Consider the following 25,723-nt stretch of genomic DNA (forward strand, 5'->3'; position numbering starts at 1 on the left):
GGGTGGTATCTGGTACTCTCGATCACTTTTTTAAGCGGGCTACTGTCATTCTGGAAAAGGAAATTGCATACGCTGAAAAAAGATTATCTGTGGATCTTGTTAATGGCAAACGCTCATCGCTGGGAAAAATTGGGCTAGCATAATCTCCGCCTCAAATTAACCTCCCAGACAGTGGCTTAACACACTGCCCTAGCTTGGAACAGCACCCGGTAGACCAGGAGGTTGAGACTGAAGGGTCAATTTTGGCTACTCCTACAATTAGTGTATCTATGGATAGCTCTCTGAATAGCTCAGGAGACTTTTCCTTGCCACCGAGCCCTGCTCAAAACTCTATAGTTTTGGGTGGACTACTTAACTTCAAATCTAGCAAAAGAAAAAGAGTGGACAACACCCAGACAGGGAGACACGCAAAAATATCTAAAACCAACAATATAGTGCCCCCCCTCTGTTGCTGCAAGTCCCACAACTTTGACAATGAGCCCTGTAGATAATACTGACCAACCCCAGTCTCATAGTACAGATAATGTATTTTTGGGTAAGATTGAACTTTTAGTTAAAGCCCTGATGTTACCCTTGCTGCAGCGCGCTAGATTGATAAATACGAAACTGGACCAGCTGGAGAACATAGTAAAAGATAACTCGGTCATACTGGGTAACTTAGCTAAGAGCTCTGAAAACATCTCGAAACTTTCTGTAGGGCATAAGAACACGGGGGTTAGTGTCACATCTAGGAGGGACCCCACATCTATAACTGTCCCAAAGTTACCACAGGACAAAAAAACATGTAATGTTAAATCTCCTATAGTGCCAGTCCCTAGGGTTCCTGCCAAAAGCAGGTTACCGCAGGTTGGTGTGCCGACTAATCCTAGGTCTACTATAAGCACTCCTGCTAGTGGTGGCCAGACTTCGGGGCTTGGCAAAATGGGCAAAATGCAAGTAAGCAGAGGCCACCATGTTTAAACCTACCCCCTGAGTCTGCACCTTACACTATTGTCCTGACGGGAGTCATGACCATTGGGGTGGACAAAATGGAATCCCATAGAGATCTATTAAATAAGGTCAGCTTTTGGTTGAACAAAAACAGACCCCTTCCCCCAATGTCCAACACTGAGATTCTAAATGTCAGAAGAACAGGCTGGGTGGGTCACTGCCCTAAGGATCTGGAGGGCGATTGTGTCATTATCAATTTTAAAGACCCATGGGTGGTAGATTTCATCCGTAGAGAACCCAGATTTGCTAGAGAGGGTGATGTACAATCCTTAGGCTTAAATGACTTTTATCCACAAAATAGGAGAGCCCCTACACACGTCCCAGTGAATCCCCGAAGGATGAGACCGTTTATGAGACCTACTCACGAATGGATAACAAACTATCCCCAATATCCTCCTTTGTTTAACAGGTTCAAGCCCCTTTCCGGCCTAGAGGGAGTAGACTGACTCCAGGGCAGCTCTGGAAATCTAATAGCGCTTAGGAGATCTAGCATGAGTCCTATTGCGGATTGTCTCCCAGTGGCCGAGGCGCCCCAAATTATTGAACCTAGTAAATTGGACCAGAGTGGGATTAGGAGTAAGGTTGTAGGTGAACACAAAGAAGTTTATGGGGTTATACCATCACTTCCAGACTACCTATCTGGAGACTCCCTAGTTAGTGTGTCCCCAGTGGAGGGGGAAAAGCCCCCTAGTCCCTTTATGGAGCTCCGGAACCTAAGCATAACCCTCCCTCAGGACTCGCATCTTAAAATTGCTTCATGGAATATTGCTGGTCTGAAAGGGAAATTGGAAATAGTGGAATGGGTGAATTTTATTGAAGCCCACAATATCCTTATTTTCCAAGAAACATGGGCCCCAGATCCAATCTTCCACATGGGGTATCTCAACTTTTTTAAACCTGCGATTTGGGGACCAAAAGGTAGAGCCTCAGGAGGCCTAATAATCTGGGTGAAGCAGTCCCTTAGTTATAAAATCTCAGAAGTGGTAGTGCAAAATTCCGATACCTTAGGGATTCGGCTTGTCAGGAAAGATAAACAGGAAATCTTTATTGTCAATATATATGCACGTGGACTGCCTGGTGGTCGGTCGCCTGCTATTATTGACAATTTAGATTCACTTTTTAACTCCATTGGGTCAGATACATTTTTGATAGTGGCCGGGGACTTCAATTGTACCTTCAAACTTTACCTGTGTGAGGGCGTTGACATCCATACTGAAGAAGATGCACTTTGGAATGTCCCACACTTGGCACTAAACCCTATCAAGAGGGGGACAGAGGCTGTCATCCAATGGTTGGGAATATGCTTTGAGTGGGGGTTGAGAGCTGTAAATGGCCGCTCTCATTCTGTTAAAATGGGCTGCCCTACCTTTGATAATGGTACTTGCTCTAGCCGTATTGATTACATACTATTAAAAATAGAGTTTTGGTCACTATTGGATGATATGGCAGTCATAGTGCGCCCAGAATGCGACCTTAACCCTTTGGTCTTAAGTTTAAAGCTGGAAGTAAATAGTGGGAGCAGTAGTAGCACCAGGTATGTGACAGCTGACGCCTTCCTAAGTAATGACAGACGAAGGGTATACTGGAGTAAGGTCATTGATGACCATACAGTCCTTGAAAGCATAACTAAGTAGGTATCAATGACCCGTGTTATGATAGAGGCACAGATTAATCTCCAAGGGCAGCATGATCATATGATAGAGTTTCATGAGCAGCTTTTTGTAAAACTGAAAGCTTTCCTCACAAAACCACCCAAACCCGGGACAGATTTAGTGCCTCCACGGGGGAAAAAATGGTACAACAAATCATGTCGCTCGGCTTATAGCTCACTGGTCAATGCAATAAAATCAAGGGTGGTAACGAATATCAGACAGGCTAGGGTAGCCTATAAGAAAGCCCAAAGGGACGCTAAAAGAGCCTGGGATGATAGACGCTGGCAGGACCTTTACGAAGCGAGTACGTCATCTAACCGGATCAAGTTTTGGAAGGTGGGGAGATCGTGTGGAAATCTGGATTCGCAAACTCCGGCGAACCACGTCCCAGTTGAGAAATGGGTGGAGCATTTTGCGTCTCAGTTTAGGGCCACAGAATCAGCTGAAGAATGGGGTATGGAAACTTTAGCTCCTAGGTCCTCATTGGTAAGCACACCTCTAGTGTTTGTGAGCAGGGACACAGAGTGTGCTTTGGGACTCGTCCAGGCTGGTAAAGCCCCGGGCCTTGACTGTATCCCTGCAGATTTATTTAAATTTGATCTGGCGAACTGGGTCCCATACATCACGACACTAGCCAACGCCATTGCAAATGGGGCTAGGATCCCGGTCTCCTGGAAAGGGGCCGAAATCCTACCGATTTTTTAAAAGGGGGATCGTTCCGCCCCAGGGAATTACCGCCCTATAAGCCTAATAGACACTTTTCAGAAAGTGGTATCCATAATGTTATTGGCTAAAATCCAGGACTGGGTCGAAGAGGAGAATATCCTATCGCCTATGCAAGCAGGTTTTAGAACCAGCGTTAGCACAATTGATCAAGCCTTAGATTCCTTTTGATCTATTGGAAGGTGGTGCACTTGGGAGGAGGAACCATTTACGCTGCCTTTGTGGACCTTAAGTCCGCATTTGATCTTGTCCATAGAGAAAAGTTATGGGCGGTTTTAGGTAAAATGGGAATGCCTCATGAGCTCCTGAACTTAGTAATACGTTTACATGAGGATAATTTTGCCAGGGTTAGATGGGGAAACCAGGGCCAGGTAACTGAAAGTTTTCCAGTTAGCCGCGGAGTCAGACAAGGATGCGTACTTGCTCCTACCTTATTCCTCCTTTTTATTAACCAGGTTACCCAGTACTTTGCAGATTTTCCAACTGATGCACCCATATTAGGTGGTAAAAGTTTCCCCTCCTTATTTTCGCGGACGATACTCTTATTATTTCCAAAACACGAAAGGGTCTGCAATCTGCGATAAATAAGTTTGAGGTTTTTTGTAAATAAAATGACTTACAGGTAAACGTATGTAAAACTAAATTTATGGTACTAACTAAAAATAAGCCACTAAAGAGTAATGCTTGTATGAATGGCACCGCCCTAGAGCAGGTAGAGGTAATGACTTATCTTGGAGTTGTATTAGACTATAGGACTAGATGGAAACCACAACTTGATGCCATTTGTCTAAAATTTGCTAGATTGACTGGTTGTCTTATTAAAGAGCAAAGAATGTCTCAAATTAAAAGGATAGCGCCGGTGCTTAAAATATATGAGGCTAAAATAAGCTCTGCTATTTTGTATGGTGCGGATCTCTGGGGTTTCTCCGACCTTTCCCAACTGGCTAAAATCCAAAATAAATTCTTACGTAATCTGGTGGGCCTTCCACAATCGACCCCGATGAAACCCTTAATGCTTGATCTAGGCCAATGGTCGATTATAGATGTAGCCCGGTACAGGATGTTGGGATTGTGGAGGAGAATCTGGGCAACACCGGAATTGGCTATTTTTGCGAATGAAATTTTAGAAATAAGATCAATCCCGGGTTCTTGCAACCTTCCTTGGTTCAGAGCTATTAAGTCCATGTTGGTAAATATGTGTCTCAGTCTGTTATGGACGGCGCCTGAGCTTAATGCTTTCCCATCAAAGAAACAATTTAAAGAACTTTATTGGGTCTCCATCAAAACCCAAATTGTTGCACAATCAGACTCTTCCACCCTAACTGGTAGGTTCTTGGTACATAAATTAGACCCCCAATTGGAAGATTACTGGGATACTATCACCAGGAGTATTGATAGAAAACTCTTTCACCAATTCAGAGATGGTACTCTCCCGGTTAGGACCTTTACTAGCTCTTGGCGTGATCACTCACCTGAGTATTGCCCGTGGTGCAGGGATAAACCAGAATCAATAGGCCACATCTTTTTTGCTTGCCCAGCATACCTTGCACCACCGAGAAAATGGCTAAAGCCAATTTGTTCTAGGTTTAGAACAAGGGTGAGTTCAGAAGCCCTATGGCTATTAAGAACCAACACAACAGAGATTGTGATTATTGCGGTGGCAAAGTTTTTGGGCTGGTCATGGCTTATTAGAACAAGGTACCTATCTAGGTGTTGAGTATATTTTATCTATATCCAATTTTCAGCATAGTTAATACGTCTGATCTTGTACATTTAATTATGTTCTTAACCAAGTATGATATCTCGTGTAATTGTTGTGGGCTGTTTATTTATAATACAAATTACTTGGGGTATCAAGTTTTTACCATTGTTAATTTTGCCAAAGAATATTGTGATTTCATGTACTCTTTTTATATTGTATTATGGATGGTTTTATTTGTTGTCTTTTATGATGAAATATCTCGAATAAAGACGTATGAACTGAGATGGCATAACATATGTAGCTGCTTATTCAGTATAACCACAGAGCTTCATACATTCCGTCCTATTACGCTCAGGTGCTGAATTAAGACTATAAGACTTTCATGAAAATCTCAGCTCTAAGAGTAGAAGAAGTTGCCCAGCAGTTGGGAAACAGCCTTCACAAAGCATTGGGAACTACGCCTTACCTTTACCACGTTTCCATTAGAACGCATGTGACTATCACGCATGTCTTTCCACACAGATGATAGTGTTTAGGTGAAACAAAATGTACTTAATATGGCATTCGATCAGTAAAATCTTTGTAGTGTCCAAATAGAACAAACACTAGAAAACTTTTAAAAACAGAGATAACAATGCACTTCTGAGTACCTCGATCAGTATGTATTCAATTAATCATTGGTAAGCAATAGGTGAATTGTATTCCCAGAGAAGCTTTCAGAATTTCCCCACGATGTCTTGAGCAAACCAAAAAGCTGCACCCTCTGTAAGGCTTCGACCTAAAATGAGGCTCTGTGGAATAAAATGTTTGCCTAGGTTCACACAGCTTGGATAAGCAGGGATGCCGGTATTGCACGTTATCTCGGGCGTCCAATGCTCCCTGGGCCATGGTGTTGAAGATCTGACCACTTGTCAAGCTACAGGTGATGATGTCATCATCACAAACTTTTTTCGCATCATTTACAATGCGTACACATACATAACATTAAAACATACGGATAAGACAATTCCATAAGAGATTCCCATTAAAAACATTAAAATACAAATTCCTGCTTAATTTGCTAAATCTTATGTAAACAATTTATCTCATAAATTGGTGTCCTTTTGTTTCCCTATAGTAAGGCGTTGTCTAGGTCGGCTCCTTAAAACAATCACATATATTGAAAGAAACAAGGTCGACTAGAAGTATTTAACATTCCAAATCCATGATTGCAATGGAAACTCATACCTAGTCGATTAGTTCCATAATTTAAACCCCAATTGAGTCCCTACTTATACTAAGGGTGAGGATGTCATTAATGTGAGGTTTTACATCTGTGAGTTGCTTTAAGGCAGAGGGGAGACGCGGTTGAAGATTTAACCTTAAAAAACAACCCATGTCAGCTGCGATAGTGTCGTCTGTTTTCCGAGTCCAATTATGTGACCTAACCTCAGATCCATTACTTCTTTGTAGTTAAAAAAAACTTTAAAAAATCACTTAGTGCTATTCCAAGTATAATATTTCTTCCAAGGGGAAGGAAACCTCTTATTCCGCGCTTTGTTTTTTGTCCCCATTGGTGAATGCATACATTTTGAGCATATATACGCAATCATTTGCAAAACAAAACAAAGCCAGAACACAAAAATATAGACAAGAAGTTTTGAACAATTTCATCTGTGCACTAGTGTCAGTTGTGTACCGGCATGTTGACCACACTCCCCAAAATATTTGTCTGTACTGTACTCCGGTAGCCAGCGTGTCATGGGCCATAATGCAAGGAAGGCAATGGGCCCTCTGGTCGCTGTTTGCACAGTAAGCAACAGGAATATTCAGGGTCCAGCGAGCCTCTCAGGCCGCGGGGCCCCGGTGCTACTGCACCTGCTGCACCAATAGAAGATATGCCTCTGTCTTTAACATAAGTCAGAGTTTCCGCGCACCTGCGTTTCTGCAATGATTTACAGTTTGCTAGTTTTTCCTGAATAGTAAGTGAAACTTTCCCAATTCCTTTGAATTATCTCTTAAAACAGCTTTTCAGTTCAATCACTGAAATAGAAATCACTGTTTTAAAAATGATCCTTTTAAACAAGTGGAAACCCCACAATAACTGAATTAAGTTGTCTAAATTATCATGCTGCTCTGAGTCATGGTGTGTCTGTCTTACCCCTCCTTTGTGAGGAAAAAGGGAGACCTGACAGCTAGAGACTGGGTTTGCTGGAAAGACCCTGTGGTCGAACTGTTTGCACGAAGATTAGCTGCAGTGTGGGTGGGTGGGAGGGGTCCGCACTGAATGATTTAGTTTGGGCCGGTAGAGCACCCTCGGTAGCTCCCTTCTTCCGCAGGAAGCAGGCAGATTAGCGAAATGTATAAATACATTTATTTATATATATAGTACCAACGGTAAAGAGGACTTCCCCGCCAGGAGTAACATCAGGGGAGTTCGAGCATCTTCAGAGGAGCAATACCCCGCCCTGTCCCGTCAGTGCAAGAACATTTTCAATGTTGACTGCAGCAATTTAAGGAATATTTTGTTTTTACATTGTGACATCTTAAGATGTGGCTTTTCTTTAGCATAGAACTTCTCCTTGGACCAGAGAAGACAGATCTGGTTAGGTTTGCGCCTGATTTCAGGGTCTGTCTGGTACACAGATTTGTGTACACAAAAAGAGATTATACCTTGTGGACATGGGGACACTCATAGATGGATAAAAGTATATGCATTGATCAGCTATACCTTGAGGCCTGGGCATAAGCAGTACAAGGTGGGTGAAGACCGAGTAACATAATTTTCAGTGAGAACCCAAACAAAATGTAGGGAAGGCACCATGATGATCTTCAAACCTCTTCATGATGAGTGCATAGACACAAATAATATAATGCAGAAGAGATTTTTAGAGAACCTTGATGGAACAGTCAAGCAACGCAGCGTACGTCCGTCCCTGGAACCTCTACAGTCAGAGCCAGCCTGCGACAGAGACTAGGCCTGAGCACCCAAAATAAAAGTGACCCCGGTTATCGAATTGTATTGCCAAAAAAGTGACCCACATTCTGGAAATATAAGGAGTTTTGTACTTATAAAGGCACGCTGTATAGGTGTTTTACAAGGTCTGGGAAAAGTCATGCATCCAGGCTTGCTGCAGGCAATATTTGTTTTAATATCAGGACATTACCAGTAAAAACCGGCCCACCAGAACATAAAACAGGCTCACATACGGCCAAAATATAGGCCCACACACCAACCTGTCTGACGGGAGATTCATACTTTGCCTGATAGCCCTATGGGCAGTGCTTATACTGCTTAATTATAAAAAAAATAAGTGCCAGGGCAGGGCTCTCGTCCTGAGGTTTTTCTGCAGCTTGTCCCAAACTGTTTGGGTGTCATCAATCACGGGTGCCGCTCCGAGGGACGGTCTCAGCTGCACGGCCGGATCAGTGCTGGGAGGGACTAGTGGCGTTTGGAGCACATGAGGGCCGGGGCTGTGTGACCGCTCCGAGCTTTCGCTCTAGTAAGTTAACTTTTAATATATCCAGTCACTGGATATATTAAAAGTTAACTTACTAGAGCGAAAGCTCGGAGCAACAAGGATGGAAATTTTCAAATATGCTCGTTCTCTTACGCCGGCTCAACCGCAAAACGGAGTAACCCCTGACAATATGATTTATTGAAGATCATTATTCTAAACAAAAGGTCCCTCTGCCGAAGTTATTGCTCAGCCGGCGCAGGGGGAGAGCGGGTGGCAAACGTCGAGAGGAAACGCCCAGAACACGAGTGAGTGATATTATTTTTTTACCGTTACATTGACATACCCAAACCAGAAGCCACAGTTAGTTAATATAGCAGCAAATGAAAATACCTGATGATCAGCAACACTCAGCAAGCTTGAATCTAGGAGGACTGTACGGCCCACCACGGGTCGAGACTCGAGAGAGACAAGAGAAACCACAGGGCAGAGGGCACACAGGCTGGTTCACGCACACACGCACCATGGTCCACGAGGCGAGTCCCAGGGCCCTAGAGAGAGAGGATCATTTGACGTCAGCAGCGCCGCGCGCCGCGAAATGGCCAATCACTGCATGACTACATGAAGTCACACACAGTGATTGGCCATTATGCAGTGCGCGGCTCACCACCCACGCGCGGCATCCAATAATGGATTGCCCTGCCCTGCTGCGTGGTGACCGGCCAATCCTGGTGCTGCATGCAGCGCCAGGATTGGCTAGGGGGGCACCCTGACTGCTCGCCCTGTGTCACCCTTTCTAATGTGGGGGCTGTGGCCCGGTTCAACCAGCACCCCCCTGGTCACTCTCTATGGGGGAACTTGACTGGGCATGCTCGGGCAAGTTTCAGCCCCAAGCTTCACTTGCGCGTTACTTACATTACACAGATTGATACCTTGGCTGTCTGCTGTCACTCAAGCTGCAGACCCGCCCCCCTGCGCAGCGCACTCCTGGATACGCCGGGTGCTGCCCGGATTCCCGGCGGCGTTCGGCGCTTAAATTTATATTCGTCAACCGTGTGTGTCAGTGTTTATTTTTCTTGCAGCCGCGTGTCCTGGGGCTAGTGGGGCTATGCGCCTACGCCCCAATGGACGCACCGCGGCTGGATGATACATTAGCAACTTATTAAATGCCTTAAGATTTAAAATTGGACACATTTCCATTGATTAAAGTTTTGCTATTAAAATCAAATTGCTCAAAAAACATATGGATTGCTCTGGCGAATAGAGGTGCTCTCATCTGTAAAACATTATGGTTATGTGGCACTGCATTTTGGAAGATTTTCTGAACACATTGTAGTAAAAACCCTCCCACTGTCAGTAACACAGAAGCATCCTCATCATTTTTTTGCCACTTGGCTACAAAATTCTCTATTCTGCCCCCCACCACTCCCCCAAGAGGTACTTCTCCCTCATAAATCCTCCTCACCTGAGATAACTGTTGACTTTTCCTCCCGGACATACATCAACAACCTCTGCCCCTGGTCAGGAAGCTGGGGAGTGACCTCCCCAGGACTTGCCAGTACTGGCCTTGTCGGTATCGCTGGGATCTGAATCCTGCTGAGTAGCTCTTCCTCAGCAAGCCCTACTGAAAAACAGCTGGCTACACACCTGCATTTAATAAGACTGAATCTTTTACAGCACAGGTGCCAACCAACTTCCTTAGTTATTGAAGGAAAGAGTCTCCAAACAGTTGTCCTAGCTCGATAACCACAGCAAATTTGCTGCTAGCTCTCCTAACTTAGGACTGATCTTGTTGTACTTGACCCTTTTTGCAGGGTCCTCCCTGAACTTTTTGCTTCCTCCTTTATTTTTTCTTTCCTGTTGTTGACTGTTTTATGACTCTGGGCACTTTATCACTGCTGATCAGTGCAAAACTGCATATGCTCTCTATTGTAAATTGATGTATGGATTAGTGACTCCATGATTAACTTATTTGATTTACTTTTCAGACCCTAGCACAGTGCACTGTGTGTTCCTACGGCTTGTAAATCAAATGCTGCTGGTGGGCTTGCAGCACTGGTTGTGCCACCCACAGAAGCAGCCTGTAAAGTGTGTCTCTGGTCTGCCATGTACAGTCTGGTTGCCATGTTGACTGGGCAAGTGCACCCACTTGCCAGTCCCTAAATCTTCCCTTTTCTGCATATTAGTCAACCCTATGGTAGGCCCAAGGGCAGGGTGCATTGTAGGTAAAAGGTAGGGCATGCCCTGGTGTGTGTGGCATGCCCTAACAGTGAATTGCAGCCTTTTTCGTATTCACTATTGCAAGGCTACCTGTTCCCCATAGGCCAGAATGGGCAGTTTGATTATTACATCTAACTGACTCAGGGAACTAGGTAGAAATTCGAGTTTAGTATGCATGAACTCAGAACGATAAAATACTTTTTTTAGTGAAGTTGGTTTTAACATTCTGTGTTTGAAAATACCACTTTTAGAAAGTAGGTATTTTCTTGCCTGCCTCTGCTAGGTTGTGTCTGGAGTTTGAGGGACAGGGGCTGGGGAATTCCAGGAGGCAGGGTGTGTCAGCACAGGACTGAATTGAGAGATCGGCATGTAGATGGGTGAGAGGAGTTGCACCTGGGACCTGAATAGGGCTGTGCCTTCCCTCCACAATGCTGGCTCCACCTCCTGTGGTACTTATGATGTCCTTGGCCTACACTGTGAAAGGAAAGAAGGAGTCTTGTCAACAAAGTGCTCCAGGAATGACCAAAACTGGTTTGGACTAGGCAAAGGCCTCCCTGCTTTCAGAGAACAAAGGGAAAATGAGTATACAATAGGGGACCCAGACCCCAGTACTTTAGATCACTTTTGGGAAACAAGAAGAACCTTTGCTCATGAGAGGAACCAGAGGAACTAAGGAGGACACTATCCCTAAGCTGAGTGCTGTTTGGGGGATTGGCCTGCAGTGGTTGCCTGACTGCCAAAGAAAGGAAAAAGGACTATGTGCTACCTTTGAAATCAACTTGTAAAGGATTTCCAAGGGCTTGAAATAGAGCTTGCCTCCTGCTGAAGTCTCAGGGACAACAGACTTCAACCACCAGCTCCCCAAGAGTTCTTTTGAAGATCCTGCTGTTGTGTTGGGCCCCCTGAGGGACTGCGTGTCACAAGGAGCTGGAAGTGCGACTTACAAAGAAGAAGCGTGTCGCCGCCGCAGCCGCTGTCATCGCATCACTGAAGAAGGGTGTCACCGCTGCAACTGTCACATCGCATCGCCGAAAGGTCTCGCATCACCGGAGAAAAGTGTCGCAGTCACATCAGATGCCGTTGCATCACCGGAGGAGCGTGTCGCAGGGCATGGCGGAAGAATCGTTGAGTCGCTGCACGGCCGTCGTGCATGCATCGTGTCGCATCAAGAAGAAAACGCCATTTTTGTTTCATTGCACCGGATCTTCATCGCATCAAAGCGCTGCTGCTTGCATCACCACAGAAGCGCAGTAAGAAACTGCCACATCTCCTCCCCATGCCAAGAAGAACCGACGCATCCCCTACGCATCAGTAGGGACCCGACGCATCACCGTTCTTGTGTGTAAAGAACCGATGCATCACCTTTCCTGCAACACTTTCGTTGTATAGCGTTACGCATCCAAAGGAACATTGAACTCAAAGTGTTGCATTTTACATCTAAAGAGAACTAAGCTATTTCTACCATTTTTTTAAAGTACAGTATTGAGGATTTTTGTTGTTTGGGGTCTTGTATTAAGTCTATATAAAAATACTTATTTTTATACTACAACTTGTGTGGTGTCCATCTGTAGTGTTGTCACTGGGTTACTGTATATGTTCACAAATGCTTTCCACACTGCCTCTGAGATAAGCTTGTCTGCTCGTGCCAAGCTACCAAGGAGGTGAGCAGGGGTTATTTTAGGAGTGTACCCTCTTACCCTGACTAGACGCAAGGGTCCCTATTTGGTCAAAGGTACCTACCTCTGCCAACTAGAGACCCCCAAATCTAACAGATCTTTAATAGCACCCCTTTCATCTGTCCCCTGCTAATGCACCGTTAACATTTCCCAGAAAATATACCGCTTTCTAGGCTCACCCTTTCAGCACACTTGGATCAACTCATCTTCATCTTGCTTTAGCTTCGCCTGCCAAGACTAGGATTTTTGCAAGTGGCCAACTAATACCAAACAAACAATGTTGGCAGCCAGACCATGCTCTGGCTCTACCTTTGTTAGGGACTTTGTAAACCTGGATTTACAAGTAATCCACGTCTTATCCATCTCTGGGTAGTCCCCACCTTGTTCTTTCTACATTTCACTTCTTAGTCACATATTAAACATCACAGGAACAGATTCTACTTTACAGAGATACACTCCCCAAGATTGTTCCCTCAATTTACAGTAGAGTAGACACACATCTGTCTGACAAATGGACAACATTTTATAATGTACAACCAATACACAGGATAGATGTGTGTTTTGTTGCGTTATTTGAATATCATGTAAACTGATTTTGATCATCTCTTGTCTGGTAGTAAATATATTCTGATCAATCTCTACAATATTACTCTTGTATGCCTGCTCATTTATGTTCTTATGTTCTACAGGTTCATTTTGTGGTGCTTTCAATGCTACTAAATAATTTTGTTAGATTAATTCTCATAGCTTTGATTGCAGGCTTACCCCATATGGACGTAGACATATTTGCTAATAATTAGAGCTGAATCTGTAACTGAACCCCTTTGTAGGCCATTTACTTTACGTGATAGTATTACCCAAGCTCACAATGGGTTATTGGGTTTGCCCTTCCATTCTCTTGATTCTTTCTACTTTGTGACATCACTTTGTTTCTGAGCCCGTGTTCATCATTGCTGCTAATTTGAGTGGGCTTTCATACATTTAATATCTCCTATGCACACATGGTTAATCTACATTTTTATAAACAAGCTTACCTTTATTAGCATTTCTTAATACTACCTGAAATAGTAACCCAAGGCATCAGGTCATCAGGGCATGACAGACACATCTGGAGGCTTCGTTGGACCCTTTGTACCCATCACTTTGTCCGTGCTTCTAAAGATTGCTCCCATGGTATAAACACATGTAGTGATTTATCAGATACCACGATATAAGGCTGTACTCTCCCTCATGTCTTGACTTGGATGAGAACATTGAAACTGTTATAAAGGAAAGCACGTGTCTTCTCGTAGGGCAGTACCCACCCAGAGAACAGAAAAGGCCCACTCAAGTTCAACCCTCTCTCCAGCCATTAAACCTTGTCCCCCAGAGTTATTTTGTATCTCCCCACATTGCACAGTAATTCTAATTGAGGAATTGATCATTATCAAAACATGCAGAAGCATGTACATATCAGTGCCTGGATACCCTCACAGGTGATTAGCTGTGCTCTACAAATTTCCATAACATAACATGTATACGTTCCAAGTTACTTATCCTGCCTTTGAGTCCAAGGTCTCAGCCACCCAAGAGGTGCGCCCTATGGTTATCACATTTCATGGCACATCCTTGCGTAGCAGCCGAGACAGAATAGGTAAATCACTAAAGCCCTGTCAAGGCTGATATCCAAATCTTACAGGTCTCTGTGGAAAATTCTTCATGTGGTTAGCTTCAACATACAGGGTGCTTCTTGGCCGGCGAGAACACCACCATCTTCACGGTGCAGAGACAGGACATCAACACTAAAGCTTCTGAGTCAGTTCCAGGCAACAATGATGAGCATGCTAATGTTAAGTTATTTAGGGATGAATTTCTGAAAGAAAAAACAAAAGGTTGTGAGGCTTTCACATTATCAGAGGGTACAAAGTGACATGCACAAGCCTTTTCAGGACCATAATGTTCTTGGGTCACAGAGGCGCCACATCACTTGCAAACAACAGTTTTCCATTTGTGCTCCTCATGGTAGGCAGGATTCAGTTGACATCAGTCAGAAGACCCCCGCAAAGGTTTCAAGCAGCATGAAGCCCATCTTTCTCCATCTGTGGAAAAGCTGTTCAGGGAAAGTTCAGGGGGTATATTTACATTAAAATGTCGGAGCACAGTGTTACTTCAAAATTGGTAATGCCACGCTCCACCATTTTTTAAATGTAGAGATGCGCCATATTTGCAAAAATATGGGGCACCCCGGCATTTCCCTAGTGCTGTCAATAAAAAAGCTGCTTAGCTCAGACACCCTTTGTGCCATGTTGCAAGGGTGCCTGTGCTGCATGGGCGATTGTTTATGTGCAGGAAGGGAAATCTTCCTACACATAGACAATCAAAAACTGGCATTTTGCTGTTCTGCAGCACACATAGAAAGAGCAAACTACAAGTAGAAATTAATAATTTCTCTTTGTATCGCTATCCTACGACCAGGTTTTACCTGGCCCTAGTTTTGGTGCTGCCCCATTCTTGTAAGTATGGGGCAGAGTAATAAAGCAATGAGTGTTGCTGCAGAATGCCCACTGCAACACCCATTGCACGCCCCTTTCAGGCTAAGAGAAGCTTGAAAAGGGGCCTTATTTACAAGGCGGTGTTTAGCCACTTTAAATGGCTTAATGCCACTATGTAAGTAAGGAGGGGATATCTCCACCAGAACATCACAAATAGTGACGTTCTGGTGGTGATATCCCCTTGTAAATATGCCCCTAGATCTTTATTCTACCCATAAGAGAGGTGACTGCATTGCTCACTTGTATAAGACTGAGCAGGCACTACTTTGCACCCTTGGGTTCCTCTGATTTTGCGGAATTATCAGAAGTACTCCATCAATGTTTAGCCACCATTCTCATCCTCCATTCTGATCTCCTTCCTGCCTTACCAGTTACTTCAAGTGAATTACTAACTATGCAATTATTTGAAATAAAAGCATCACCACTAAGAATCCCTTCTCTAATACTGGATCCATCAATATGACGTCCATGGCTAGTCAAGGCTCACTCACCCAGCTTGCTTTTAGGTTGTCTTATGCCCCTTGGTTCTTCAACAAACTGAGGTGGTCTGGCTACTTTCAAAGGTATACAGCCACAGACCTAGGGCCTTCAGAACTACTTGAAGTTACTACTCGCCTGGAAACACTGGTCATACAGGCTTACATTGGGCTGTAGATCCCCTGTCAAGCCCTGACCCATGCATTGTCAACTTTGTTCATCTATACACAAAAATGTTGCAATAAGGCAGTGCACGAATTGAGGGTCTTAATATTCTGAGGTCTGCTTTGCAGCTCTTTGAGCTTTGAAAGCTTAGACTTTAAAGATTCACCAAGTCCAAGATATAAATATATATATACGAGGTAAATCCTGGTGCTCATCTGCTGAGAAATGAATCCTTTGCCTTAATGCACCTCACCTCAAAACTGTCCATTGTCCTTATCTGATCAGAGACATAAGACTCTAAGACATGTGCACCCTTGATGTTTCCGCTAGGGATTTCCTTCTGGGTAAGTTAGTTTTTCCGTACCATAAATACACCTCTTATTACATTGTGTGCCCAGCCTCTCTGGAAAGCCCTTCACTCTCCGGTGGTCCTTACACACATGCTTGTGAAGCCCATCTTTGACCTCACAGATTCTGTACAATCTTTAGTTGATTTATGCCCATTACAGCTGCCCAGTTGCCATTTTGTCTTGTTGTTGGTTTGTCATGGCAGGGCTTCATAAAGTATATTTGAAACACAGTCTCCTTGAGTAGCAATGGCCTCAGTAACTCTCTTGGTGGGAGGTGGTTTATAGGGCAGTCTAATGTTAGCAGATGGGTCATGGTCTTAATTTTTAAAACTTCCTACTTTAGACCATTAGAAAGCACGGTTTTAAGTTGCGGCCAGAATTTGAACTTTGGATAAAGTTAGCATTTGTGTCCTGCTATAAAATGCAGGTTTTCTACTTATGTTAGGAACTTACAATTTTATTAAAGTCACAGAGCCAAAAATTAGCCGGACCTTCTGGCTATTCATCATTTTTGGTGTAAATTAACTCTTGGGGAGCGTCCAGCAGCAGTGCTCTCATCTGTAGCCGCTAGCCCAGCCCCAGCGGCCGCAGCGTGAGGGGAGCCCTGAGGACTCCATTTCCCAGACGTCCTAGCGGCGCAACACGCTGCCACACACAATTCTCGCGCCAGGAGGCGCCTGAAAAGGAGACCAGCCCCGGTGGAGCGGGGGGGATCACAGAACTCTTGGGGAGCGTCCAGCAGCAGTGCTCTCATCTGTAGCCGCTAGCCCAGCCCCAGCGGCCGCAGCGTGAGGGGAGCCCTGAGGACTCCATTTCCCAGACGCCCTAGCGGCGCAACACGCTGCCACACACAATTCTTGCGCCAGGAGGTGCCTGAAAAGGAGACCAGCCCCGGTGGAGCGGGGGGGATCACAGAACTCTTGGGGAGCGTCCAGCAGCAGTGCTCTCATCTGTAGCCGCTATCCCAGCCCCAGCGGCCGCAGCGTGAGGGGAGCCCTGAGGACTCCATTTCCCAGACGCCCTAGCGGCGCAACACGCCGCCACACACAATTCTCGCGCCAGGAGGCGCCTGAAAAGGAGACCAGCCCCGGTGGAGCGGGGGGGATCACAGAACTCTTGGGGAGCGTCCAGCAGCAGTGCTCTCATCTGTAGCCGCTAGCCCAGCCCAAGCGGCCGCAGCGTGAGGGGAGCCCTGAGGACTCCATTTCCCAGACGCCCTAGTGGCGCAACATGCCGCCACACACAATTCTCGCGCCAGGAGGCGCCTGAAAAGGAGACCAGCCCCGGTGGAGCGGGGGGATCACAGAACTCTTGGGGAGCGTCCAGCAGCAGTGCTCTCATCTGTAGCCACTAGCCCAGCCCCAGCGGCCGCAGCGTGAGGGGAGCCCTGAGGACTCCATTTCCCAGACGCCCTAGCGGCGCAACACGCTGCCACACACAATTCTCGCGCCAGGAGGCGCCTGAAAAGGAGACCAGCCCCGGTGGAGCGAGGGGATCACAGAACTCTTGGGGAGCGTCCAGCAGCAGTGCTCTCATCTGTAGCCGCTAGCCCAGCCCAAGCGGCCGCAGCGTGAGGGAAGCCCTAAGGACTCCATTTCCCAGACGCCCTAGTGGCGCAACACGCCGCCACACACAATTCTCGCGCCAGGAGGCGCCTGAAAAGGAGACCAGCCCCGGTGGAGCGGGGGGGATCACAGAACTCTTGGGGAGCGTCCAGCAGCAGTGCTCTCATCTGTAGCTGCTAGCCCAGCCCCAGCGGCCGCAGCGTGAGGGGAGCCCTAAGGACTCAATTTCCCAGACGCCCTAGCGGCGCAACACGCCACCACACACAATTCTCGTGCCAGGAGGCGCCTGAAAAGGAGACCAGCCCCTGCGTCGCGGGATCGCGCGCGGGTCGGCACCGGGAGAAGCCCGGGACAAGGGCGGGGCCATCTGCGGCCATCAGAGGCCTGAGGAGGACGGGACGGGCCACCCCCCTTGGCATTTCATGTGGAGCTAAAACTACCGATTGACATTTTCGTACCGGACATTAGCATCATCTTTATAAACTTTATTAACCTGACTATCTCCATTCATACCATGATTCGCAAGGGGGTTACCACTAAAACTGCTGTCTGGTCGGATTCTTGCCCTAGGACGAAAGACATGAATACAATTAGTACATTGTTACCTACGCGTAGAGAAGAAGTTGAAACAATTTCCAACCAGCCTATAGACAGCCCAACCAGTAATCAATCTTCATTAGATATAACCAGTACAGAGTGTAGCCTCTCACTGTTGGAGGAACTAAACAGCCTATGTAAGACTAGGTATGCCCCAGCAGGATTACCCTCCCCGCCAAACAACATTAACCTGTCAACCCCAAATGAGAGTGCCCTGGAACCCTTCTCTATCTTCACAAAAGCCAATAAACAAAGTATAGTATCCGTTCAGGCTACATCTGCCAAAAGGAAACATGATGGGGTCAAATATAATGAGAGTCAATCTAAAATACTAAAATTACAAAACGGGCCCTCTAGTCCCACCTTACCTCCTACCAATTCCCCCCTAAATCCAGAGGTGGCTAAAAAATCAGACGAGCTAGCATCCATTTCCCAGACGGCTTTATTGTCTATGATCGAACAATCGATCAAATCTATCATATATCCCCTGATTGACAAAATCAACACCCTGGGGGATAGACTGACAGGGATTGAGGAAACAATTAAACTTAATCTGTCACCTTCTACCAAAGTTGTAACATCTAATCATCCCTTGACAATTGCCCCCTTGAACGTACCTAAACCAGCTAGACAAAACCAACCTGCCCAAACCCAAGTAATAGCTTCCTCTTCTTTGCCCCCAAATGTTCCTAAAGCCCCTCTTAAACCTAATATAGTGCACAACATTGTTACCAGAGCAGACCGTAATAGGGTTCCTCGAATTCATCTACCTCCAGAGGCCGCTCCATTCGTGTGCGTCCTCTCGGGAGTCCCACAACTCAAACAGGGAAAAACAGAGAGACAACATGACCTGTTAATTAAGGTCAAGTTTTGGCTAACAAAAAATAGACCCCTGCCCCATGATCTTGACGGAAGGATCATGAGTGCGAGGAGAGTGGGCTGGTTAGGTTCCCTCCCAAAAGACATCACTGGTGACCTGGTACTAATAAGATTTAGGAGTAGACACATTTTCCCTTACCTCCAAACTTGGACACCCAGAGAAGGTGATTGCCCCATATCTATCTGGGACCTTCACGATTTTTACCCAAGCACTTCATATATCCCAGCCCCTAGACCCGTGGCTGAGGATAATACCAGGATGGGTAGAGGAGTCTGCGCACCACAGTATCGTAGTATCCCCGAGCTTAACAGTATAAGGTCCACCATAATTGAACAACTGTTGCTTCCCTGAGGAATTAATTCTTAAGTTCTTTTCGTCTATTTTCTAGGAACCTGCTACAATGAATTTTAATATTGGCTTTCTGTTTTTATTCAAAATTGTAAATATGATGAATTTTAATGTTGCATTGCACATGCTTTTATAAATTGTTTTTACACTTCAAATAAAGCTTTTTGAACCTGAACCATGTCTCTACCCAGTCAGTTTTATGGGGTGGAATCATAATAAACAAAATTTACATCTGTAAATTTACTTTATCACCATATTTAATGTTCTGCACACTTTGCAGGACCTCTGCGCTTGGGCAGAGACCTCTACCAAAGGGTGGAGACCTTTGTACTGAGGTTTGGGCATTGCATTTTATAATACATGAACAGTAGTACTCTAGCAATACAAATCATCCTACAAAATGCAGTTTGTGTGTAGGTCCCCTAAAGTCTATCACTTATCAGCTATGAAATGTAAAATGTGTTACCTTAGTTGAGTGTACTAAAATATTCTATTGATGCAACACCACTACTGATAACCCACTTCTTCAGGGTACTATAACAATTATGCTATTACATCAAAATTATCCCTCTTGAGAACACCACAGAAAGAATATCTCTACATCAAATAATAAGTAGGGTAAATGTAAGGGTTAAAGTAAGGGGTAATGTCATATTTTTGATTAGGATAAAAGTCAGCAGTATGTTTGGGGTGTGGATTAAGTTTGGTGTTAGGTTAAGGAGTAGGCTTGGATTTAGAGTTAGGGTGAGGGATAGTATTGCATTTAGATTAATATTTTAGTTTAGCATTTGGATTATGTTTTGGGTATGGAATAGGGATGGTAGGTTTGGTTAAAAGGTTTGTTTTAGGCCTAGAGTAAGATTTAGGGATAAGATTTAGTGCTAGGGATAGGTTAAGTTTTAGTGGTGTGGGTTACAATTGTGACCCTTAGTTTATTCGGTCTACTACTATTCTCAGCTATGGTATTCGCAGTACTGGTAATAACAGCATAAATGTGTGTATTATATTCCATGTACAGGCATACAGAGGGTCTACAACATATCAAAGCATGTACTATCCACAATAGTTGTACATCATGCACTATTTTGTTCACAGTGTAACTGATCTATTTTTGAGAAGGAATCTAACTTTTTAGCCCCATATCATCAAGCAGTGATGACTCACAAGGTTTGCCAATGCTGTCATTGAGGACATGCAACGACCCATTATCTGTCCATGACTGTGTCCCATATACTTACTCATTTATGGACCATAGTATCTCCATCCACTTATGAACACCCGCATTCCTGGACACATCCCCACAGACATTCATTCTTCTCTTACCAACCAGACAATTAATCAACCCATCCAACCAGTTACTCATTCATCTAGCCTTCCTGCCTTAATACCTTTGTTTATATGGCCATTTGTTTCTCTGTTTCTTCCTTTCATCTACCTTGCTCCTTCATTTCCTTCTTTACTTCCGTCTTTATTCCTTCTCTCCTTTGTTTGCATCCCTTCACTCCTCAAGTCCTTTTTTCCCTCCTTTCTTTTCATCCGCCCTTCCCTACTGTCCCTCCTTCATCTCTCGTTTTCATTCCTTCTCTTGCCTCTGTCATTCTCTCACTTCCTTTCCATGCCTTCCGCCCTTCATTTTTTCCTTAAATTCCTTTCTTCTTACTCAAGCTTTGACAGCTAATATAGGAATATGTTCTTGACTTAGTTATACTGCTAGCTTTTTTTATTGAGCTTGGTATATAGATGTATATTTTCATGACAGTATCATGATATTAGCAGTAATAATACTTCTTATTCCCACAGGAGGATCCAGAGGAGGGCCGGGCGAGCATCTACAAGTCAGTGATTATAAATACTTCCAAGGAGATGATGTGCTTCAGCGACTTCCCAATCCCAGACAACTATCCCAACTACATGCACAACTCCAAGATCATGGACTACTTCCGCTTGTATGCCAAACATTTTAATCTCCCGAAGTACATACGGTTCAAGGTATTGTACAAGACAATGATATGAATTCACGAGTGTGATCAGCTACTAAAGCACTGTAGATGCATGCCCATCAGTTGTGACTTTAGAGTTAGTTTGAAGACATTTAGGATTGAGAAGTCTCAGAGTGTTCCAATTGCATTAAGCGCATTTTCAAGCAGGGCAATCACTTCACATGTAGCATGCAGAGCAACCCCAGTTGATAGGTCCTGACTAAGAACTAGAGCACAGAGAGAAGGCTAAATAAAGCCCTAGGCTCATTTTCAAGTTTAACTCTGTGTTCCTGCAGCATTTTATGGTAAACACAGATGACACACATAACCCTACTCATCTATCCACTTTCCAATTCTCTGGATCCTTTTATGATGTCATTACCGCCCTGGCCTATGTTTCCCCTTCACTGTGCATGTAAGTATACAGGCTGTGGCTGTCTAGTATGTATTTGAAGCCACAGATGCAAGTTTAGATGTTCTCCAGGTGTGTTTTTCCAAAGTGTACAGTACAGCCCAGCCCCACCATCTCCCTGTCCCATTTTGAAGCAGTGAAAATGCTGGAGAGAGGCAGATTATTTAATTATGATAGAACTATAGGCCAGGTATTGGAATTACCAGAAAGATGACTTCTGGCTCTGTTTTTAGCAGGACAAATGTTTCTATTTGAATACCTGGGTTACCCAGCAGTACACTGACCCACTTCCACTGGGGCCAAGGGCATTTCTGTTCAACTCTAATGCAAATGAAATTAGTCACACACCAGCTGAATATTTACCATATGTATCCAAAACGTTCTGGCCATTCCTGTGTTCCCAGAGCCTTTAGATAAATGATCGATATCAATACATCCAATTCTGGTACCTTCTAATGTACAAGGGATTAATCCATCTGAAACGCTAACTTGTAAGACTTCTACCAACCCATCTTACAATAATAGCCACTACTTTATAGTGAAGCTCTCACACCTATTAACTGCATTTATCCATGTGAGCATTTCACCACTAGCCAATTATACTATTGATTTTTTAAGCCCTCAATGAACCCCATTGTGGAGTTTTGGAGAAACATCTCCTTGAGATCTCCTTTGTCTTCTTTCCACCTCTCAAAACACACTTGGCTCCTGTAACCAACCTACAACCCACAAAGAGTCACAATGCCAATATCCAAACCCTGGTAATCCCTTATTCTTGGGACCCTATTCAAAATCAAGACCAACCCAACTCTCTTGGAACACTGACCCGAAGAGCAAACTTATCAACCTGAGAGGTGCCCTAACAAACATATGAGATCACAAACCTCATAATATCTCAAAATGTCGGTGACCTGTTCATCACTGAAACCTGGCTCTTTCCCATCACTCCATGGACATTTGACTTTCCATTGCCAGGAGGCTTCACTGCTAGACCTGGCATATTTTGTCATGTTTCCCCTCTCTTTTTGCTTTCTGACCTCCTTGTTTTGACTCTGCTTTTGCTGGTTTAGTATCTCTGCACACTTTCTCACTGCTGTTCAGTGTTAAAGTGCAAGTGCTCCTCTTGTAAATTGTATTATGGATTGGTGTTTCCATGATTGATATATTTGATTTACTGTAAAGCCCCTAGTAAAGTGCACAGAGTGCCCAGACCTGTAAATCAAATGCTGCTAGTGAGCCTGCAGCACTGATAGTGCCACCGACACGACCAGCCTTTCAATGGGTTCTCAGACCTGCCACTGCAGTGTCTGCGCACAGTTTTTACCGCCATATCGACTTGGCAAGTGCACCGACTTGCCAAACCCTAACCTTCCCCTTTAAGACATGTAAGTCAGGCCTATGGGCAGGGTGTAGTGTATGTGAAAGATAGGACATGTACTGGCATAGGTGACATGTCGTGATAGTGAAACACAGTGTATTTTCTTTTTCACCATTGAAAGGCTACCTGTCCCATAGGATAAAATGGGAATTTACTTATATAATCTTATGAGTATATCTTCCCTTTTGGACAAGATGGAGAAATTGAGTTTAGTATGCCTGAACTCAGAATGTAGAAATGTATCTTTTAGTAAAGATAATTTTTATGTTCTGTGTTTGAAAATACCACGTTTAGAAAGTAGGAATTGTCTTGCCTAGCCATCCCGTGTGCCTCTGCTGGGTTGGGGATTGACAGTCTGGTTTTGGAGTGGCAGGGCCCGGGGATGTGCATTATCTTCAGACAGCCACTGGGGAATTGAGGTGTGTCCTGCCTTTCCTGGGTGAGTCAGGGCTGAGCTGAATAGACCTGGGCTGCATTTAGGGTTGTGGGAGGACATTCCCCTGCTCCTGAATAGGCCTGGTCTGCCTTGGACTCATGCTGACTCCACCTCCTGCCAGGAAGCTGGGCCAGAGAGGATCGTACTGGTTTGGGCTGAGCTCAGACACTCTCTGCCCAAAAGAGCAAAGGGAAACTGAGTATAAATATTGGGGCCAGACACCTGAACTTTAGAACTCTTTTGGACTCAGAAACCAGCCCCAAAGAAGAGCTGGAGAAGCTGTGAGGAGGAGCTACCACTTTGCTGTGTTGACCTGCAGTGGCTGCTTCTGTCTTGGGCAGAGAAAGGACTGGATTGAACATTCTGCAACTTCTATGTTTGAGTTTCTCCAAGGGCTTGAGGTAGAGCTTGCCTCCTGTACAAGAAGTCTCAGGAACAGCAAAGACTTCAAGATTATCTGCTACCAGCACATGGGAACTTTGTGTTTTGTGCTGCAAAAGACGAAAAAGCAACCCAACGCCATCACCTCTGCGCTGCCAGCTCTGTGTCCTGAAACACAGCAGAGGGCACCGCCACACTTTGCACTGCAACCCTGGTCTCACCAATGATGCTGTTTGCTGCCGCCACCCAGTCGCTGCTTGCATCGCGACCTGTGTGCACCGCACTTTGGACCGCCGATATGGTTTCCCCAACGACACTGCTACATGCTGACATCGACGACGCTGCTTGCACCATGGTTCGAGGGCACTGCTCTTTAGTTACACAACACCCTGCACCCCATTCTTGGCCTACTGAAGCCATTGACTCAACAGCGCTTTCACAATGCCAACACTGCTTGCACCATCACATGCCAGCACCACGACGAGCACTGCATCACTTCGCACCACAGCCCTGCTCTCACTGACACCGCGGAATGACCATCACAGATCCGCTGCCTGCACCATGACCTGAGGCCACTGTCTCCCACACCTCTGCACTTCGCACCACATCCCCAACGTCTGCCGACACCAGAGCTCCTGACTTGAACCACAAGGTGTTCAATCTGCAACACGCGTGACTTCAAGGGCCCAAAACTCCTGCACCGACTTCCACACGGCTCTTCAGAGGTCAATGAGAGGTCGCCGACGCCCTGCATTCAAAAGGTACTGTTTTGCGGGCCTCCCTGACACAGTAGCTGGTCCACAACGCCGTGGTCTCTCCCATCTCACCTCCTTTACAATCCATAAAAAAGAAAAGACTTTGACTCAATCAATCAACCCACCAATCAAACTTTATCCTCATGGCTAAGCCTCTTAATCTCAACGAGATATGCCATCAGATATAAATATTCTATGTTACTCTACATTAAAGGGCAATCAAAAAATGACAGACATCATGAGGAATATTAATTGGTAATTATTTTAAGTCCCTATCGCCATTGTTTTTTTTTATGGTTGGGTGTGGCAGTATCAATGGTTGGCCATGTGTGATGCTGGACATACTACTGCTCCTTTCTGACTGTAGCAAATTTACACTCTTAAATTAGACTCCACCCCCTCTTTCAAGGGGTGGACATATATATGTAAGTCTAAGCTTACACATGTAGATTTACTCACGTGTAAGCTTACAATTGTGACTAAGCCCTAATTTTATCCTCACCAAAGCCAAATATTTTTAAAAAACTGACCAAGGCGAGCTCATCCCACTCCACTGCACTTTTCTAAACAATGGGGCAATTCTACGCAAAAGTCATTCGTTTCTAGCTCCGAGGCATTTTGCAACCAACATTTCTAAGTTCTTCTCCAAGAAGATTTAGAAAACACACATGAAGAATCTTTATCACCAATCCTCCCTGATTACTGAAGAAGGGCATTCCACAATAGTCATATTTTTATAGTTCGACGCACCCAATCTATACTAGGCATCAGGTCCTTCACCAAACCATCATGGTAGGCATACAATCCAATGACACCAAGTCTGATAAAACTGTGTGCACTGGACATAGCCCACTTAAAGTTCAGAATAAATGCCTCCTCCCTAGAAGAAGGTAAGTTCCGTTCATTTCTAAAATCTTATCAGATTCAACTTCTCCTAAAAAATCAAAAAACTACATCACTGACAATTTCAAAATCTGCACCCTGTTTTCAAACTTCCCTTCTTTGGTAAAGTCACAGAAAAAAGTTGTGTCGATGCAATTCTGATCCCACATATAAAAAAATAATGCAC

General features: G+C 44.8%; 1 protein-coding gene across 4 annotated transcripts in view; it reads left to right on the forward strand.

Moving 5' to 3' along the window:
- The window catches only part of LOC144754038 (flavin-containing monooxygenase 5-like), a 289,281-nt gene that overhangs the window by 60,851 nt on the left and 202,707 nt on the right, over positions 1-25,723 (forward strand). For all 4 annotated transcript variants that reach the window (XM_078641572.1, XM_078641559.1, XM_078641565.1 and 1 more), the window contains one exon: positions 21,114-21,302. In XM_078641572.1, the coding sequence (XP_078497698.1) occupies positions 21,114-21,302 (189 nt within the window). The remainder of the gene's footprint in view (positions 1-21,113; positions 21,303-25,723) is intronic.

This window comes from Lissotriton helveticus, chromosome 1_1 (assembly GCF_964261635.1).
Source record: "Lissotriton helveticus chromosome 1_1, aLisHel1.1, whole genome shotgun sequence".
Classification (NCBI taxonomy): domain Eukaryota; kingdom Metazoa; phylum Chordata; class Amphibia; order Caudata; family Salamandridae; genus Lissotriton; species Lissotriton helveticus.